The 15,953-nt window shown below is 50.2% G+C and overlaps 1 protein-coding gene across 13 annotated transcripts in view; it reads left to right on the forward strand.

Annotated features, from left to right (window-relative positions):
* Window positions 1-15,953, forward strand: part of SLC4A4 (solute carrier family 4 member 4) — a 251,304-nt gene that overhangs the window by 202,430 nt on the left and 32,921 nt on the right. For all 13 annotated transcript variants that reach the window (XM_009687277.2, XM_009687276.2, XM_009687274.2 and 10 more), the window contains 3 exons: window positions 1,528-1,661; window positions 5,519-5,790; window positions 12,000-12,070. In XM_009687277.2, the coding sequence (XP_009685572.1) occupies window positions 1,528-1,661; window positions 5,519-5,790; window positions 12,000-12,070 (477 nt within the window). The remainder of the gene's footprint in view (window positions 1-1,527; window positions 1,662-5,518; window positions 5,791-11,999; window positions 12,071-15,953) is intronic.

The raw sequence follows: 15,953 nt of genomic DNA on the forward strand, positions 1-15,953 counted from the left end.
AGCACGGCCAGCGTTTCTTTAAAAGCTCACTTCAGAGTTTTACGTTTCTGAGAAAAAGCACTGTTGTTAGCTGCAGCCGCGTGCAAGAATGCCGAGGAGAAGAGCTTCCAGATGGGCAGGAGCCTGCGCGCCGGCTGCGAGGGCCCTCGCTGGGAGCGGTGCCGCAGCGGCGAGGGCGATCCGCTGGCCGAATCCAGCAGCGGACCCAGCAGTGACGGTGCTCGAGCACTCTAGAACTGCTATTTTGAAATCACATTGACGGCCAGAAAAGTAGTTGATGATTGCATTGTACAAAATTCTGCTCGGGATTTAGCAGAGAGAAATGTCTCTGCTTTACATAGTAACATAGCGGTTTGACACATGGCAGCGTAAATACACTTGTCTCACTGCAGACAGTAACTTGGCTCTTTCCAAGAAACAGAGCCATAAAACTCGATTTAAACTCCTCTCGTTACTGCTGATAAGCTAGCCAGACTGCAGCCCTAACCCTGCAGCCTGCCACGGATGGGAGGAAGGAGCTACACGTGGTCTCAGTTGCTGCTTGTGAGGCACGGGCAGCATTAGCGCGGTTGCCAACTGGTTCAGACACAGCTACAATGAAGCACATAAGCCCAGGCCTGAATCTTCCCCTAGCTGTTGGATGAGTACACCTGGCAAGGGTGACAAACACAGCTTAAATTAAGAGTCTAGGTTCAGTTTTTAGTTCAACGTTGTCTCCCTGAGACGCTAGCCAGGTCTTGCCGGTCGAGTGGCTCTGAGGCTGTGAGGTACCCTATGGCTCCTCCTGCCAGTGCCGCAGACTCTGCCTGTGAAATATCTCCTGCTCACATATGATCGTGGTCACAGGACCAATCAATATCCAACCTCCCTAAGCATTGAGTTGTTAGGCATGGGAATAATGATACTAAAAGGCCCTTCACTTGAAAGGTAGCTTTTTTTCCTCTTGTTCCTTTAAAACTCGGTCAAGTATAAACATAGATTAGTTTGCACAAGAGCAAACGAGGTAAGGTCCACCCAGCTCTGCCATTTTTGTAGAACAGTGCATGCCCTGTCAATAATTACGTTTTACTGGCAAGAAAATGTGCCACTTCTATTGCATCCGCATTTTGCATTCTAAACATAGCTACTGTCCAGCTATAACTTAGATGAAAATCCAAGAGCACATCAAGCATCCTCATTTATCCTTCTCCAATGAAGCTCTTTTGCCACACATGCCAAAAGTAATTGCAGAGTCAATTAAATGTGAAATGTATTGCTTGCTGGTGACATCTGATGAGCTTGGGTCTCAGAATGGGATTGTTGGATGGAACAGCCTTGTTTGGTTCGTATTTCTCTTATTGAAACAGTTACTTGAAAGAGAGGCATCTTGTTTATTTAGAAATAGTATCTGCTCCATCAGAGAAATAAAAAGCCCTCTGTTCTGGAGCGCTGTCCTCCAGCCACAAATGCAGCTGCTCGTTTTTGTGCAGTAGCACCTATAGAAAGGGTTATTCAATACAACTAACATCTCTGCTTTGTCTACCGTAGGGTGTGTTGGAGAGCTTTCTGGGCACAGCGGTGACTGGAGCGATTTTTTGCCTTTTCGCTGGTCAGCCACTCACAATTTTGAGCAGCACAGGACCTGTCCTTGTCTTTGAAAGGCTTCTCTTTAATTTTAGCAGGTAAGTAAAGCGGTGGAGGAGGGAAGGAATGTCTCACACTAATAAAATACTAGCTAGGGAATGAGGTGGTTAGGAGCGGGGAGGGGAAGGGATTTAGCGCATGAAATGAAACATCTATTTGTTCCTTGCTGAAATTGCAGTGAAATCACAGCTGGGATTTTCATAGGCATGTGCGCCTCGGAGCGCTGCCCACTTCCCTCCAGCTTCTCGGAAACTCTTTGCCAAGTCTATATTGGCAGAGAAGATTGCACTTGTTTCAGTTGGTGTGCTCTTCCTCCCTGAGCGCTATGTATTTCCCATAGGATCAAAGACAGACAACCAATTCACAGAGGTTTTGCTAACAAAATCCAACAGGTCTCCAGGGTACCAAAATTTGTCCTTCCATTCGTACTCATTTTAAATAATAGCTATTATTAATAAAAGCAAAAGTATATATGACATAAGCAGCTATGGATCGTTATTTATCCGCAGAATTCCTAGACGGATCTTCGCCATATTGAATGCTTTTTTTTTTTTTCCTTTTTTGCCTTTTAACTAATGTAAAGAGATTCTGCTTCCCCCCACCATTTTAACATTTATGCTGTGATAGTGTCTGAAACCCAGAGCTAAAGGGAGTCTGCTTTGGTACATGTTCTCTTCTGTTTCAGACCTGTAATGCTAGCAAAATATATTGAGATTCTCTAAAGGAACTGGTATATAGTTTCACATATAGCACTACTGATATTTTTGAATGGTGTTTAAAAAGATAATTTTATGTTAAACAGAAAATACCCCGCATCTCTTTTGTGGCCCTTCCTCCTACCATCAGAGAGAGCTTACAACACTGTAAATTGTGAAAGAAAAAAAAATCAAGAGAATCTGGATTTAAGACAAACTGGGCTTTCTTTCAAAAGCAGCTGCCTGTAATGCGGAACAGTTCTTTTGCCCTTTGCAGCTATTTTTAGAAAAGACCTATTGAATTATTAAGCTCCACATGGCTGCAGGTTGTAATAAGGCAGGAGACATAGGCTAAGTTTGGCTGTTTAATTGCATCTCCTTCGTTATGTTGAATGTATGTGGGTAGTTACTCACCTGAGTCGGTAAAGTGCAAAATAATTGAGAGGTTACAATATGACCATGTCTTTCCTGTGAATACCTGACACTTGGAGAGGTCTTTTGAGGTACAAACCTGCAGGTGGTATATTTATATGTGATCTGCATTTGCCATGCTACACTGGACTCTTTTAGAGCAAGATGATTTTATTTGGTTGCTTCATAAGCTCCATAATACTTGTGGCAGCGTGAGCTGTGTTTGCCAAAATTGTGCAATGCAGGATGAAATGGGCACGTTCTGATTCTGGTGTCACGTTGTCAAAGTCAGTGCTACTTTACAATCCGTATTGTCGGGTTTGAAGCCTGTACGGTCTCACGCCGCTCTCCGGTTCCTCTGAGATAGAGCTGTGTTTGTGCCAACACAGGCAGAGGTTGGTCTTGGAGGAGAAGATGCCACAGAGAGGCTTCCTGCCCCTTCTCCTTAAAATGAAGTGCAATCCCCTCCTGCCCAGCCTTGGGGATTTCCGGGCTCATTTGCGCTGTCTGCTCAATCCTGCCATGTAGAAGCAGAGGGGACTGGCTTTGGAGCCCGTCTCTTCGCCCTGCTGGAGCACAGGCAGAGACAAAGGCTGGGGGAAAATGGACAGAAAATTAGAGTAGCTTTGGGAAGGAAACTGGCAGCTGCCCATTGCTGAGAGCCCTGCAGCAGAATGGAAGGAGGGGCACTTTTCTTTCTTTGCCCGGTATAAATGAATAAAATCAGCAATACACATGCTATAACGCTTTGCATCCGGCTTGCAGATCTAAGCTGCGCATGGGAGCAAAAAAGCAAGATGGACAAACACTTTCTATGTTTTTTTTTGCGGGAGAGAGTGGTTATTTTTCACCTGAAAAGGAGGTGGTGGTTATAAAAGCTGTTGCTCCAACACCTGCTGGAGCAGAGTGGCAGGTTCTGCAGCGGGAGTCTTTCTCACAAGAAGATTGCAATCAAATGCTGTGATTTTCAATAATGCATTTGCGGTCGTTCATATTCACAACACCTTGTTCCACGCTGGGAGCAAAATTAGCAGCACTTGGCATCTACTGATTCATAGAAAGTTCGAGTCTGTGCGTGAACAGGTATCTAAGAGAGCTTCTGTTAAATGACAGCCAGCCTTCCCAGAAGAAACTCAGACTGCAGTGTGATCATGGTCTTAACTAATGGCACAGTGCAATTTGGTGTCAGCTTCTTTTATGAAACCCGTCTCTTCCTTTTCTCCACTCACTTCCCCATTCAGGGCAGGAATTCAAACGTTACAGCCCTCATATGAAGAATTTGGTTGGCAGCATGTAATAAAAAAGTTTAATTAATGTAAATTTAACCAGAATTCAGTCTTAATGCAGTTAAGGAATTACAAGGATATATGTGCCCTCAGCGATCATCATCATGACCTGGTAGGTTGCCTAGGGCTGTTGTTCCTGTCTTACAGAGGGGTAGCCAGGTGTGCGGGCAGTTGGAGCCCAAAGAGACCACGTTGTTCAGACACCCTCAGCCAGCCCTGAGCTCCCCGGCTCTGGCAGCGCTCCCACAGCCGGGGCAGCTCAGAGGGCAGCAGGACGCGATTTTGCAGCTGCATACCCAACCTTGCAGTTGCCTGCAGCTGTGGGCACCGGCCTCCTTTAGCTGGGACCTGCCTAGGCTTCAGTGCTTTCTCCCTTTTTTGTAATCATGAGGTTGCAGCTGCCCCATAGAGGTGCCCGTCAGTTCTCCACTCCACGGCGCGATGCTGGAAAAGTGCCCTGAAGCCCCTCTGCCTGCCAGGTTTCAGCTGGCGACGGGGCACGGGCTTCGGAGAGCAACGGGCAAAATTGCTGCAGAGTTTGCAGCACGTGCGCGAATGCTGACAAAGGTGCCTACGTGGGCCCTTCTCTCTTGTGGGACTTTGCCCAGAAACTGCTGCCTTTCCTCCTCTCCCCCTCAGCGCTGCAGTGTGCCGGGGCACAGACCCCGGCTTCCAAGGAAAAGCAGCCAGCCGTCTGGCCGAGGCTACTGGCCCCCACTCCCTTCCCCAGAACAGGCGCTAATCTCCTTGGCAGGGCCTTATCTGCACCGCTGCTCTGCTTCTCTGCTTTCTCATTTGCCCTGTTCTAAAAGCCTCCCTCTTTGCTGAACTCTGTGCTGTGGCGGGGCATGGCAGTCGTGAGCAGAAAACAAGGTGCAAACACACTTCCCTGGAGACACCAGTACATTTCACTCCATCGTTGTCCATTGGCCTAGCACCAGGGTTTTTTATTTCTGCTGCTGCTCCTCCATATTTCTTTTATCTTCTTCTGCTGGTATTTTGATTTCTGCAGGTAGAGCAAGGGCCTGAGACGTGGCAAATGCAGGATGCTGAGCGTGAGGCTTGGCAGGAAAGTGCTTTTCTAAAGGAGATTTGTAAACCATGGCTCACATCTGCTGGTGTGAAGCTCGGGACTCTCTGAGCTGAACTGCTCTTGGGCTGTACAGCCGGCCATTTGGGCCTTTACAGCTGTACATGAGTTTGCCCAGGGAGGCTAAGGAGCCTATCGGAGCTTGAATTCACTGGTGACATTTATTAATGGAGTGATCATTTCTGCATGCTTTTCTGCTAGCTCAACTCTTAAATGCACCGTGCAGATTTATGGGCCTGACTGGCTGAAAAGAGACAGGAGAATGTAGTACTTGGGAACACTTCCATAGAGCCTAAAAAACCACAGGTCTTAGAGGCTATACTTTTGCCATTCCCCCTTGCAAAGAGCTAATTTCATACGGAATTGTCTAACCCCTTGTGTTTTTCCTCCTTGCCTTCTCTATCTTGTTGCAGAGACAACGATTTTGACTACCTGGAGTTTCGCCTCTGGATTGGCCTTTGGTCAGCCTTCCAGTGTCTCGTTCTTGTCGCCACTGATGCCAGCTTTCTGGTCAAATACTTCACCCGCTTCACCGAGGAAGGTTTTTCCTCCCTTATCAGCTTCATTTTCATTTATGATGCTTTCAAGAAGATGATTAAGCTGGCAGATTATTACCCAATCAACTCCCAGTTCAAAGTGGACTATATCACACATTACTCTTGTGCCTGCGAACCATTAGATCCAGGTAAGAGAATGTTTTATTAGCTCTCCAAATTGCAGATAAAAGTTTTCATTTGCTTTCTCTCTCTATTGCGCTGCTGCCATGATGATAAAGGGATTGCCCAATCCTTCTTTATCAATTTTCTTCAGATAGCCTATATTAGCCTTATTTTGAAGGCCACATGGCCTGCTTAGGGGTGAGTTTCACCCTAAGCGGTAACTGGAATTTCTTTCTAGCCCACCTTGCTGGGACGCCTCATGTGTGGGTCATTGCCAGCAGAGAAGCTCTCTCTGTATCTTTGTCTCCTCGCATCCTTGCTGTCACTAATTTTGAGTGGCAGTTTCTGAGAGGCCTGTGAAAGGACAGAAGTGGTGGTTAGGTCACTGCAGCGGTGGCTAGGTCAGTCCCAGTATCCACGGTGCCATTTTGCCAAGTGCAGGTGCTAGATGTATTCAGGGTGTCACCCGAACGTGGGTGGTTCGCACCTCCTGTCTGCAAATTTGAGTGAAAGAGTACAAATAATTCCCCATTAAAGCAGATGGGAAGCACGTCCTACAGAGTTTTGCCTATCACTAGCGCGTGGGCCGCAAGACGAATATATCTAGGATAAGTATAGATCTGGCAATGCAGCTGGGAACAGAACCCAAGTACAAACAGACGTGTGCCAGGTTTACCATTAGGGAAGTCATAACCACTCCTAGGATCCTTCAAACAATGAGGACTGAGTAAGAAAGTTGGTTTGTGCTCAAAGTAAACTTCAGGTTATCTTGGCATACCTGCCAAGCAGGAAAAGCGTCTAGTTGCTGTAGCCACCTCACCTCTTTGCAAAGTGCGTCAGGAACTGGATCTGTTTAAACTATGAGTTTATGTCAGTTATTAAACGTAGGATCTCTGCAAGGACTTCAGTGTTGGTCCAGTTCTGCTTCTGTTTGAATGGAAGGGTGTTTCCACTCTTGGTGGCTGAGGAATTAGGCCGATGGGGAATGGTCTGCGATGTCACTCTCGAACTGGGCAACGTCGAAACAAAAGTCTAAACTGCCCATCTGAACGCCGGGACACAGACCCGCAGCACAGCTGGTGTGTGTGCAGAGGAAGCCTGGCTGTCACTCTTTACGTTTAAGAAGAGATTTGTACCGGAAATACAATGTCAGTCTTTACCTGGGTAAGCTAGTGAGGGGACGGTTAGTGTGTATTGCTTGGTAAAGTTCACAAACGCTTGCTGTTACGATTCCCTTTTCATCTGACGTGCCTCTTAGCTGCGTGTTTGCTTCCTAGGGTATAGCTCATTTATTTCAAGTGCACATGCACACACATAGATAGAGTGGTGCCTATGTTGGGTGCTGTGCTAGGCCCCAATGCCAGTCTCACTCCTGTCTCACTTTAGGCAGGGCCGGGCCGGTAGTTGAATGCCACAGGCCTGATTCTCCTGAATTTGGAGACTTCAGAAGGGAGCAGCTGACCTGGGCTTGACTTGAGGCATTGCTGCCATGTTCTTGTTGGGTTTTGAGCGTAGGGTTCACACAGGGGATTGGATGTGCAATTCTGGTGCACCTTGCCCTGCCCAAGATAGTGTCTGTCAAAGGCCTGCCAAATATTTCCAGATCTTCTCAAGGCCCTTTGAAGTATTATCATCTCTCGCAGGGATAACTCCTAGGTTGCAACGCTACCTTGAAACGAGCGCTGCGGGCGAGCACACGCTTTGCTCCTCAGAATACCCCAGTGCACAAGGGATCGCCTCAACTGCTGCAGCCTTGTAAAGGAGGCCGCAGCTTCTAACCACCCGTGGGAATGGAGATGCCGCTCTACCGCTTCCTTGTTCTCTTTCCTCCGTCACGCTCCTGTGTTAGAGACCGCCTGCCTGTCCCCACGAGCACACGCAAGCTGCTCAGACCTAGCCTGCAGCTTGCTGATGCTCTCCACGTCCCACCGTGGGGCACTCTGGGAGGATTAGGCAGTAGATCTTGGGGATTTAATCTCCATGCCCCACAGCAGTAAGATGAGGCACTATTTGAAGGGCCTATTTCTTCATAACAGTTTGTGCATTCCTTTAATACCAAAACTCTGGCACTTTGTCCCAACATGCTGTTCTGGCAAAGTAATGCAGTTTTTGAGTGAAAAAGACTGAACTGATAGATTGCTTGGTTTTCAGCGCTGGAATGGTACGTAAGGTTGACTTAGCAATTGCACAGGTAGCAATGGTGGCATTGTAAACTTACCAAAAAGGAAACGGAAAATTTGGTGGTAATCCTCCACAGGTCTCACTAAGTTATTTGTTATGCAAGAGGTTTGCTAGTTTTAAGATGCCACCGTGTCTTGCTCTACAGATTTGCTAGTTGATTCCCTACATGCACGTGCACGCGCACACGCACACAAACACATGTGCACACACAAACACACGCACTGTTCTCCACTTACTGGAGTCCTGTGCTCCTGCTGACCTTTCCATTTACTGAGTGGCTTTAAGGTAAGCCCCCAAGGAGGATGTATTGTAATAGTTGCATCCTGAGGAAAGCCAGCCATGGGCAATGTTAGCAAGACCTGGATACGGGACAGAAGCCTTTACTCTTCTGCTCAGTCGTGCGTGGAAAATACCCATCCTGGACAAGAATGGAAGAACATGTGGACAGCTTTTATTGGGTCAAACTAAAGGACCATCCAGCCTCCTGTTGTGTCTCCAGTTGTGGCCAGTAAGAGGATCTGTGTGCACTGTGTGAGGAAATACCATGCCTGCTCTGCATTTGCCTGGAGATAGCTGTTGGTTGTTGTCAGAGCCTGGTGAGCATGAGCGGCTGGCACTTGTCTTTGGTCAGACAAGTGATAGGATCACTGCTCGAGTTCCTCAGGGATCCTCTGAACCTGCGAGGGTCACCTGAGTTAATCTGGGGTGGGGCCTTCTCGAAGCGACCGCGCCAGACAGGTGCCATCTGTACTTCTCTGCGTGCCGGGCAAGCGTTTGCATCACATGACTGCATCATCTGGGACTATATCAGGAGGATGGAGGGCAACATCATTTCCATGTTTCCTCCTTAGTTTTTCAGGTAACATCAGACCTTGAATAGGAGGAATGATCAGATAAGAGTTGAGATACTGACAGCAGTCTGTCCTGATAACCTGGGGGGACTTTGCTCCAGCCATACCAACCTCTCCTAGACACATCTGCGCAGGTCCGTGCCACCTGTGGTTGAAGGCTGTCACAGTAGGAATGATGTCTGGGATTCAGAAGCTGTCAAAGCTGAGGGAGAAGACAAGAAACAGCGAACAGTCTGGGAAGGGAGCAACAAACAGAGTGATCCCAGGCTCAAACTCAGTCTGAAAATTGACTTTTTTTTATGTAGTTGAAAAAGTAATTAGTCTTTTGTGTGTAAAGCAGCGAGTGCTGGGATTACTGTATTCACAGAGCACCTGGCACTCGCCGGGCGCTTGTGCTGTTGTAATCCCTTGGCTGGTGGCGTGTCCTTCCACGGTGGATTTGACGCATAGTAGCAAGGAAGTTTCCAGAGAAGCAAACGGCCTAATAAGTAGTTGCTAGCGTGTCAGTCTCGGCACCGACAGTTTGGCACCTTTCACAGGTCTGAAATACGCTGATGCGTGCATGGTATAGCAATGTCTCTGCATAAACACGGACAGTGGCCGTAAGGAAAAGAGAGCACAGGCCGAATTCTTGCTGCTGGAATGACAGGTCTCCCCATCAGCTGCTCGTTGCCGCTGTGGAGGAAGATCTCTCTGCGGCCATGCAAAAGAAAATCAGCAGCAAAGTCATGGACAACAGCCAGGAAAACCTAAGCTAAGCAAAGCGCTTTCAAAAAAAGGATTGTAGCTTCTCTTCATTTGCTCTGCGTGTAGCCCTGATCCTCCAGCAGGAATATTAACACTACTCCTGTCTAAGACATCTCTGAACAATCCAGTTGCCTTTCACTTGATATTTTTAACACATCCCTCTGCTGGAAATCGTTGAATCCCTTGCTACAGCACCAGAAAGATTAATGAAATGATGATGTGGTCATACGTAGCCATTGTGGTGTCGGTTCAGCTTTCTGTAGTGTGTTCCCCAAAGGATGCGCCCTTTCTTCTGCCTTTTGCAACAAATGCACTGGTGTTGTGGAAGAGATCTCCGTTTCTCACTCACAAGACGTAAATGGCCGGACTCTTCATGTCTTGTGCTTCTTAAAGCCCTTTATGACACTGCAAAGTAGAGGTACAATTTCACAGTTACCTTTCTATATGGTATTTTACACCTGCGCAGCGTGGTGTCGGTGGCCAGGCAAAGCCGAACTGGGCCCCAGCAGCGCTGCCTGTGCTGTCCTCCTTTGGCCCCGGGAGGAATCGCTGAGGAGGGTGGTGAAGCACAGCAGAAGTCGGGAAATGGGAGTTTTAGCCGAGGAAGGATGGAATCCAAGCAGCGCGGTGAGTCTCTGCAAACCCCGTCCCAAGACTGTTGTCTCCTTGTGGGGAGGTTTCATAAAGAGGTATGGAAAGCCTATTAGGACGTCAGTTATCCTTTTTAGCTAATATAACATGGGTTTGTTTTTTCAAAGCAAGCGTAGGTAAAGCCTTATCGCTTTTGTAGCACCGTGGCGGGTGCTGAGAGTTTCCCCCCTGTAGCGCAAGTTGGGTTTTTAAGGTCAGTTTTGATTTCTGTGCAATTAGGAGTTGTTGAACCCGTCCTTTTTTGCATCGCTTGGTTCCTGTGCCCAGTGGCCTCGGGAAGCCACAGAGCAGCAGCTCACGGGTCCCGTCTCCCTGGGCCGGGGGATGTTTCTGGGCGTACGTGGCAGCAGGCTAGCTCCTGGGTGTGCGGGCTCCCTCGGGCTACTGCTGCGTCGCTGAGTTGGCAGCTCGTGGCTCTGCCCGTGTTTCGGAGGAGAGGAGAAACTTGTCTTCCTTCAGGCCCGAATGGCCTTTGCTTACTTAGGGCTTGGAGGGAGGCACCGCGCAGGACGGTGAAGCAATGCTTTTGTAATCATCTCCTCTTTGAGGAGGAGAAGCATCCACAGAGCAACAGTTGAGACCTGGAGTTAAAAGCAGTGCAGCTGTAGGAGGTTTCTCTCCAGGCGAGCAGAGAATCCAGAAGAAGAAAAGAAACCCTCTAGGCCCTCGGTCTGTTCTGGCAAAGAAAAAGTAAAAGCAGGGAGATCTGCAGCCTTTGCTGGCGTTGCGCGTTCTCGTGATAGCACGCAGGAGCGCAGCAGGCGGGCCTACGGCCAACGTAAAGGCTGCGTACTGCAACACGGACACTGTGGAGCCGCCCCGGCCGAGCCGGCTGCAGGGGTAAAAGATGATACCTTGGTGCTTTCTGCTCGTTGCAGTACTTCGGTCCCGAGGTGACAGTGGCCTGATGCCCGTTGAACTCACCGGCTTGTGTATTCCTGCTCGGAGGCAACAGCCTCCTCCACGCAAAAGACCTTTCTCCTCATCTGTCGTGCCTCCAAAGAGGAGTCTGACGTGATTGGAGATGCTAGGAAAGGTGCACGTGCCCTAGAAAGAAACCAATGTGCCTATTGGGTGTTTAATAAAACTTAAAATATTCTTACTGGCCATGAAAATACTTGCAGAACTTACATAAAACATGGGAATGTGCTTGACAAGTCTGTTTTCCGGAAATGTTGCATTTCTGCTCGCATTCGAAAACATTAGTGATTTGTAATCCTGTGAAAGCAAAGCAGAAACACGCTGCTAGGTCACAATGAACAGAGCCCCTCTTTAAAGCAAATTATCGCCATTCTGTTGCTTTCGGTTATTGCCATTTCTCTTGCTTTCTTTTCCTTTATCTATTTTTTACCTCATCAAGTGTGTTTGTCCTGGGTCCTGAAGTGCTTTTTGCTTTTCTCACTATCTTTTGGGGGTGTATGAATTTTGAATTAATTTCTGAGAGGTCCATAGGTGTTTATTTTAATCTAGAAATCTTTAGGAAAATGTTGCAAAATCAGCCAAATTCTGCATTGTCTGTGTATATGTTTTTCTATCTGTCTGGTTTTTTTGACAATGAATTCCAAAATAAAAGTTTCGTTTGGAATGTGTTTTCTTTTCCAAGTTTTATTCTTCTTCTAAGCAGTTTATGACTGATGCTTTGGAGTTGCTCAGAAATGATACTTTAGACTCACTTAACTGGAGCAAAGAGATTGCAAATGCAGTTAGATGCTCTTCTACAGAGACCTAGTAACGACTGACTTAATAGCTTAGATTTGCTTTTGGCACCACGCTCACGGTATTCGTGGTTTTGTCCTCTCTTGCAGTGAATAGCTCGTTATTTAATGGGACAAGTTTGCTGTCAGCTGATGGGCTGTCCTACTCCTCTGCTGAAATGGTAAGTGAGGCCTCCGGGAAGGCCGACACGGTGTTTGGGGGCTGTGTAAGAAGCAGGCTGGTGTCCCTCCGCTCCTCGTCATTTCACTCTGCAGAGAGGCAGTGTTTGAGCAGCGGTCCAGCAAAGCTATTGCTGCTTTTTTTTTCTTTTTCTTTTTTTTTTCCTCCACTGAACAGAAATGACCAGCAATCCCAAAGTGGGGAAATGAATAGGTATTTGTTCCAGCAGCGCTTTTCCATGGGAACATGCAGCCTCCTATAACCTGGCTGGTTTTGGCCATGACCCTGCAGCATGTTGACGTGGGAAAAGTTTGCGTGGCTGAAACCGAGGGCAGCTCACCACCTCTTGTTTCCCTCCCTTGCCTGTGTTACGAAAGAGCCAACGGTTTTTGGCTGGATTTTAGTTCGGCTATTCCTTCCAGTGGCGCCGACTGCAAGCGCGGTTCATGTGCTGCTTCCTGGTTTGCCTGAACTCTCCAAGTGCCACGAGTTTCTGCTGGACCATAGAAAGAGCTCAATAATTGATCGCATGAAAAAAATCCTCATGGTAAAACTCCCCGTTGTCTAGTAAGCAGAGTGACACTGTTTCTTTTGGCATGCTTGCTTTATCCTTGAAGCATTTCTCGTTGTCTTGCATATATGGAATATTATGTGCGTAACCTGACAATGCTAATCACTTGTGAGTGGCAGGCCCTTTTCTTGCTGCCCGACCTGTCCGTGTGGGCAGAAAGGAAACGGTTCTCCTTGGGAATTAGCAGGATCCTTGTGTACAGACCTCATCGTGCCCAGGGTGGTAATGACACAAGCGTTACGGCCAGCCCTTCCTTTGAAATGCCCCATTTGCGTCCCATTCTTTGATTTCCCGTAGCTAATACTGGCTTTTTCCAGGTTTCTCTGAGGCAGTGAGCTTTGGATGATGGGAAGGAAATAGTTTGGCTGTTTCGAGTCTGCTTTGTGTTTCATGCAGAGGAAGAAAGCTGCGATGCAGAGGAAGAAAGCTGCGATGCAGAGTAATGCCTTTTTGCTTAAGAATACAGATCCTAGCTGCCCGTGCTTGTTTCCATGGGGTGGCCCCAACAGAAAGGGTCTCCTGGTGGTCAGCTGCTGGCTCCGCAGGCTGGACCTCGTGTGCCCTTTCCTGCTCGGTGCCGCCTTTGCAGCCCAAGCCCTGCTCGCTTGCTGCAGCGCCTGAGCGTCGGAGCCGGCTGCTTGTGCGCAGGCTGAAACGAGGGCCTCGTGGCTCAGCTGCCCGTCACAGCGAATCTCGCTCCGTGGGGTGACGGGCAGCCTCGAGCTCTGAGACAGCGCCGGCCGTCAGGACGCCTAAATCCACCTGTCAGGAGAAGAGTGCCAGTTGCCACTTCCGTTGCATGAGCAAGAGCAACTCTTCTTGTTATTTGGGGATTTAGTGTTTGATTGTCAGTCTGGGGAGAGCGTAGGCAGGCTTAAGAAGGAAGGCAAAGGACTAAATCGAGGCCTGGAGACAGGAAAATAACCCCCAGCGTTGCATTTCCCGGCCGGGCTTTCTTGGAGCAGTAACCTCAGCATCTCAGGCCCCCTCTCCCAAACTCCCTGTTGTGACACCCTCCCTGCGAGGCGATAGGGCTGTCGGGAGCCTCCCGTCAGACCGCGTTGCCGTCTCTCGGGCTGATTTTGAGAAGAGCCGGGGGCCCACAGTGTCCCCACAGGGGCCGAACCCTCCATCCCGGTCCCTTGCCCGGGGAGCGAGCCTGGGGCTCGGAGGTCAGCCCTGCTGCCTCGCGCGTGGCACAGCGGCGGGACCAGGGACCGCGTCTCATCCACCGTCCCGCGGCGGAGCTTGCGCTAGATGCCGGCTGCAGTGGGACGTAGCAGGGCGTGTGAAAAGCACCCCCGAAGGTTTGTTTTTCTTGATCCTCGCCACTTTGAAAGCCGTGCTCGCCCTGCCCTCTGCGGCAGCCCTGAAGGTGTCGGTCAGGGCGGGCCTGCAGAAACGCCACCGAGGAGGGACAAACTGCTGCCGCTCGGGGCTGCGGAGAGAGGCGATGCTGAGAGAGCAAACGTGGCGGCACCTTGTCAAACACGGACGGAGAGTTGGATGGTGGTGGTGGTTGTTTTTGTTCCCATCAGCATCAGCAAAATCTTGCCGCAGTTCAGCTGTGTCTTTCTGGATTCGCACAATTTGCCGAGGAGGCTGCAGTTGCTTCCGTGCAGCTTCAGACCGCAGCCGGGTAAAAATCCGGCGTTTCGTGCCTTGTGTGATGTAATTTTAAGCGTGCCCCCGATTGGCAGAAGTTTGTAGATACCTGAAACTACCTTAAATTTTTCTTGGAGTTAACATACGCTCTCCGAAGAGGCAATCTCCCCCTAAGGCAGCGCTCACTATGCGCGCCTCAGGTAGACTCAGGAGCTCGCTGCTGCGCGCGCGTTTGTAGTCCTGGCTTCCCCTGCGTTCGTATTTGTTCTGCCCTCCTCCCCGCACCGACGTCGTTATGAGTTATGCACGCAGAGGGAGAGGAGAAGGCGCTTCCTCGGGCTCCGCTTCGCAGCAGGCGTTAGGGAGCGGGCGATCATCTAACGTGGCCTTTTAAGTCCAGATAGCGTCTCGCTGAAGGCATCAGGATGGGAGCAATTAAAGGAAACGCAAGTACGGGTTCTTACTCGGTGATACCGTGGGGAGGGGGTCCCGCGGGTCTGACTGAAGCCCGTGGAAATGATTGTGGGCGCTGCGTTGCGTCCCAGCAGGTGAGCTGGGGCTCTAGGACGTTTCTGCAGTCGCGGGGCGAATTTCACCGGCTCTGCGATGACCCGCTGCCTGTCCCCGCTGGCGCGGGAGCGGCCTGGCCAGGGCGCTGGGGCCGCGTGGGCGCGCCGGGCCCGCCAGGGTCTGCGCGGGGAGGTCTTCGCGGGGGGCAGAGCAGGGAGGGAAGGTGAACCTCGGCGTCGCTCTGACTGCTTTTCTGCCCAAGGGAGGGGTTGTCGGTAGCTCTGGCCGCGGGGAAGAGCGACGCCCGCTGAGGATTCGAAGCGTGCTTGTTTGCCGCCTGCCAGCGCAAGCTGAACTCGTACGGGCAAACCAAGAACGCTGCTGTGAAGTCGGGTTGCTCTGCCCCTCTCGGGGGAGGGTGTCACGCCGCACCTTCTCCGAACGCTGGATGCATACGGTCGTAAAAGTAAAGAATTCCTTAAATATATTGCAGCTGTCCCTTTGGGCAGCGGCGAGTAGCGGCCCCGTGGCAGCGCTGTTTGCGCCGAGGCCTCGCGCGGCCGCCAGGCTCGAGGCGAGCTCCGGGCTTGTTTCGGGAAAGGGCAAGGAGAGCGCCTTCCGGCCGTGGAAACAGTGCTGGCCTTTATGTGAGAGAAGAGGGCTTGCATTAGGTGTCAGCCGCAGTGAGCGAGCGACGGAGACGGGGTCGCAGAGCGCGTCTCGGGCCGCTCCAGCTTCTGCGTGAGGTTTCCAGCATGGCGTTTCCAAGGGGCAAAACGCAGAGCGTGGCAGGCGGGAAGGCAGCGGAGGGAGGCTGGGGGGCTCCCGGCGGTGGGGATGGCGGCTGAAACGGCCTCCTGAAAGCAGGCAGGGGTCCGGTGTGCGGGTCAGCCTCACCAGGGATCACCTCGCGCTTGAAAGGATGATGGAGAAGGAAGCTTTGTTTGTCCACGAAACGCCTCTATGGAAAAGTGCAACTGAGAGCTTAGCTTTCCCTTCTCTTTATTCCCCGTTGAAAGGGGTATGTCTTCTTCCCAAGGCCCAGGTAATATTCATCCTGCCTGCAGGTTACAACCCGTTCTGTCTGCCCGCAAGCACAGGGATTTGTCTTCTCAGTCCCGTGCCTCCCTGGTCCTCTCCTGACGCCCTGGCCGCACTAGTGCTGTAGCGCTGAGCAGCGCGTCGAGGCGCGCGCGGC

Source organism: Struthio camelus, chromosome 4 (genome assembly GCF_040807025.1).
Source record: "Struthio camelus isolate bStrCam1 chromosome 4, bStrCam1.hap1, whole genome shotgun sequence".
In the NCBI taxonomy this organism is placed as follows: Eukaryota; Metazoa; Chordata; class Aves; order Struthioniformes; family Struthionidae; genus Struthio; species Struthio camelus.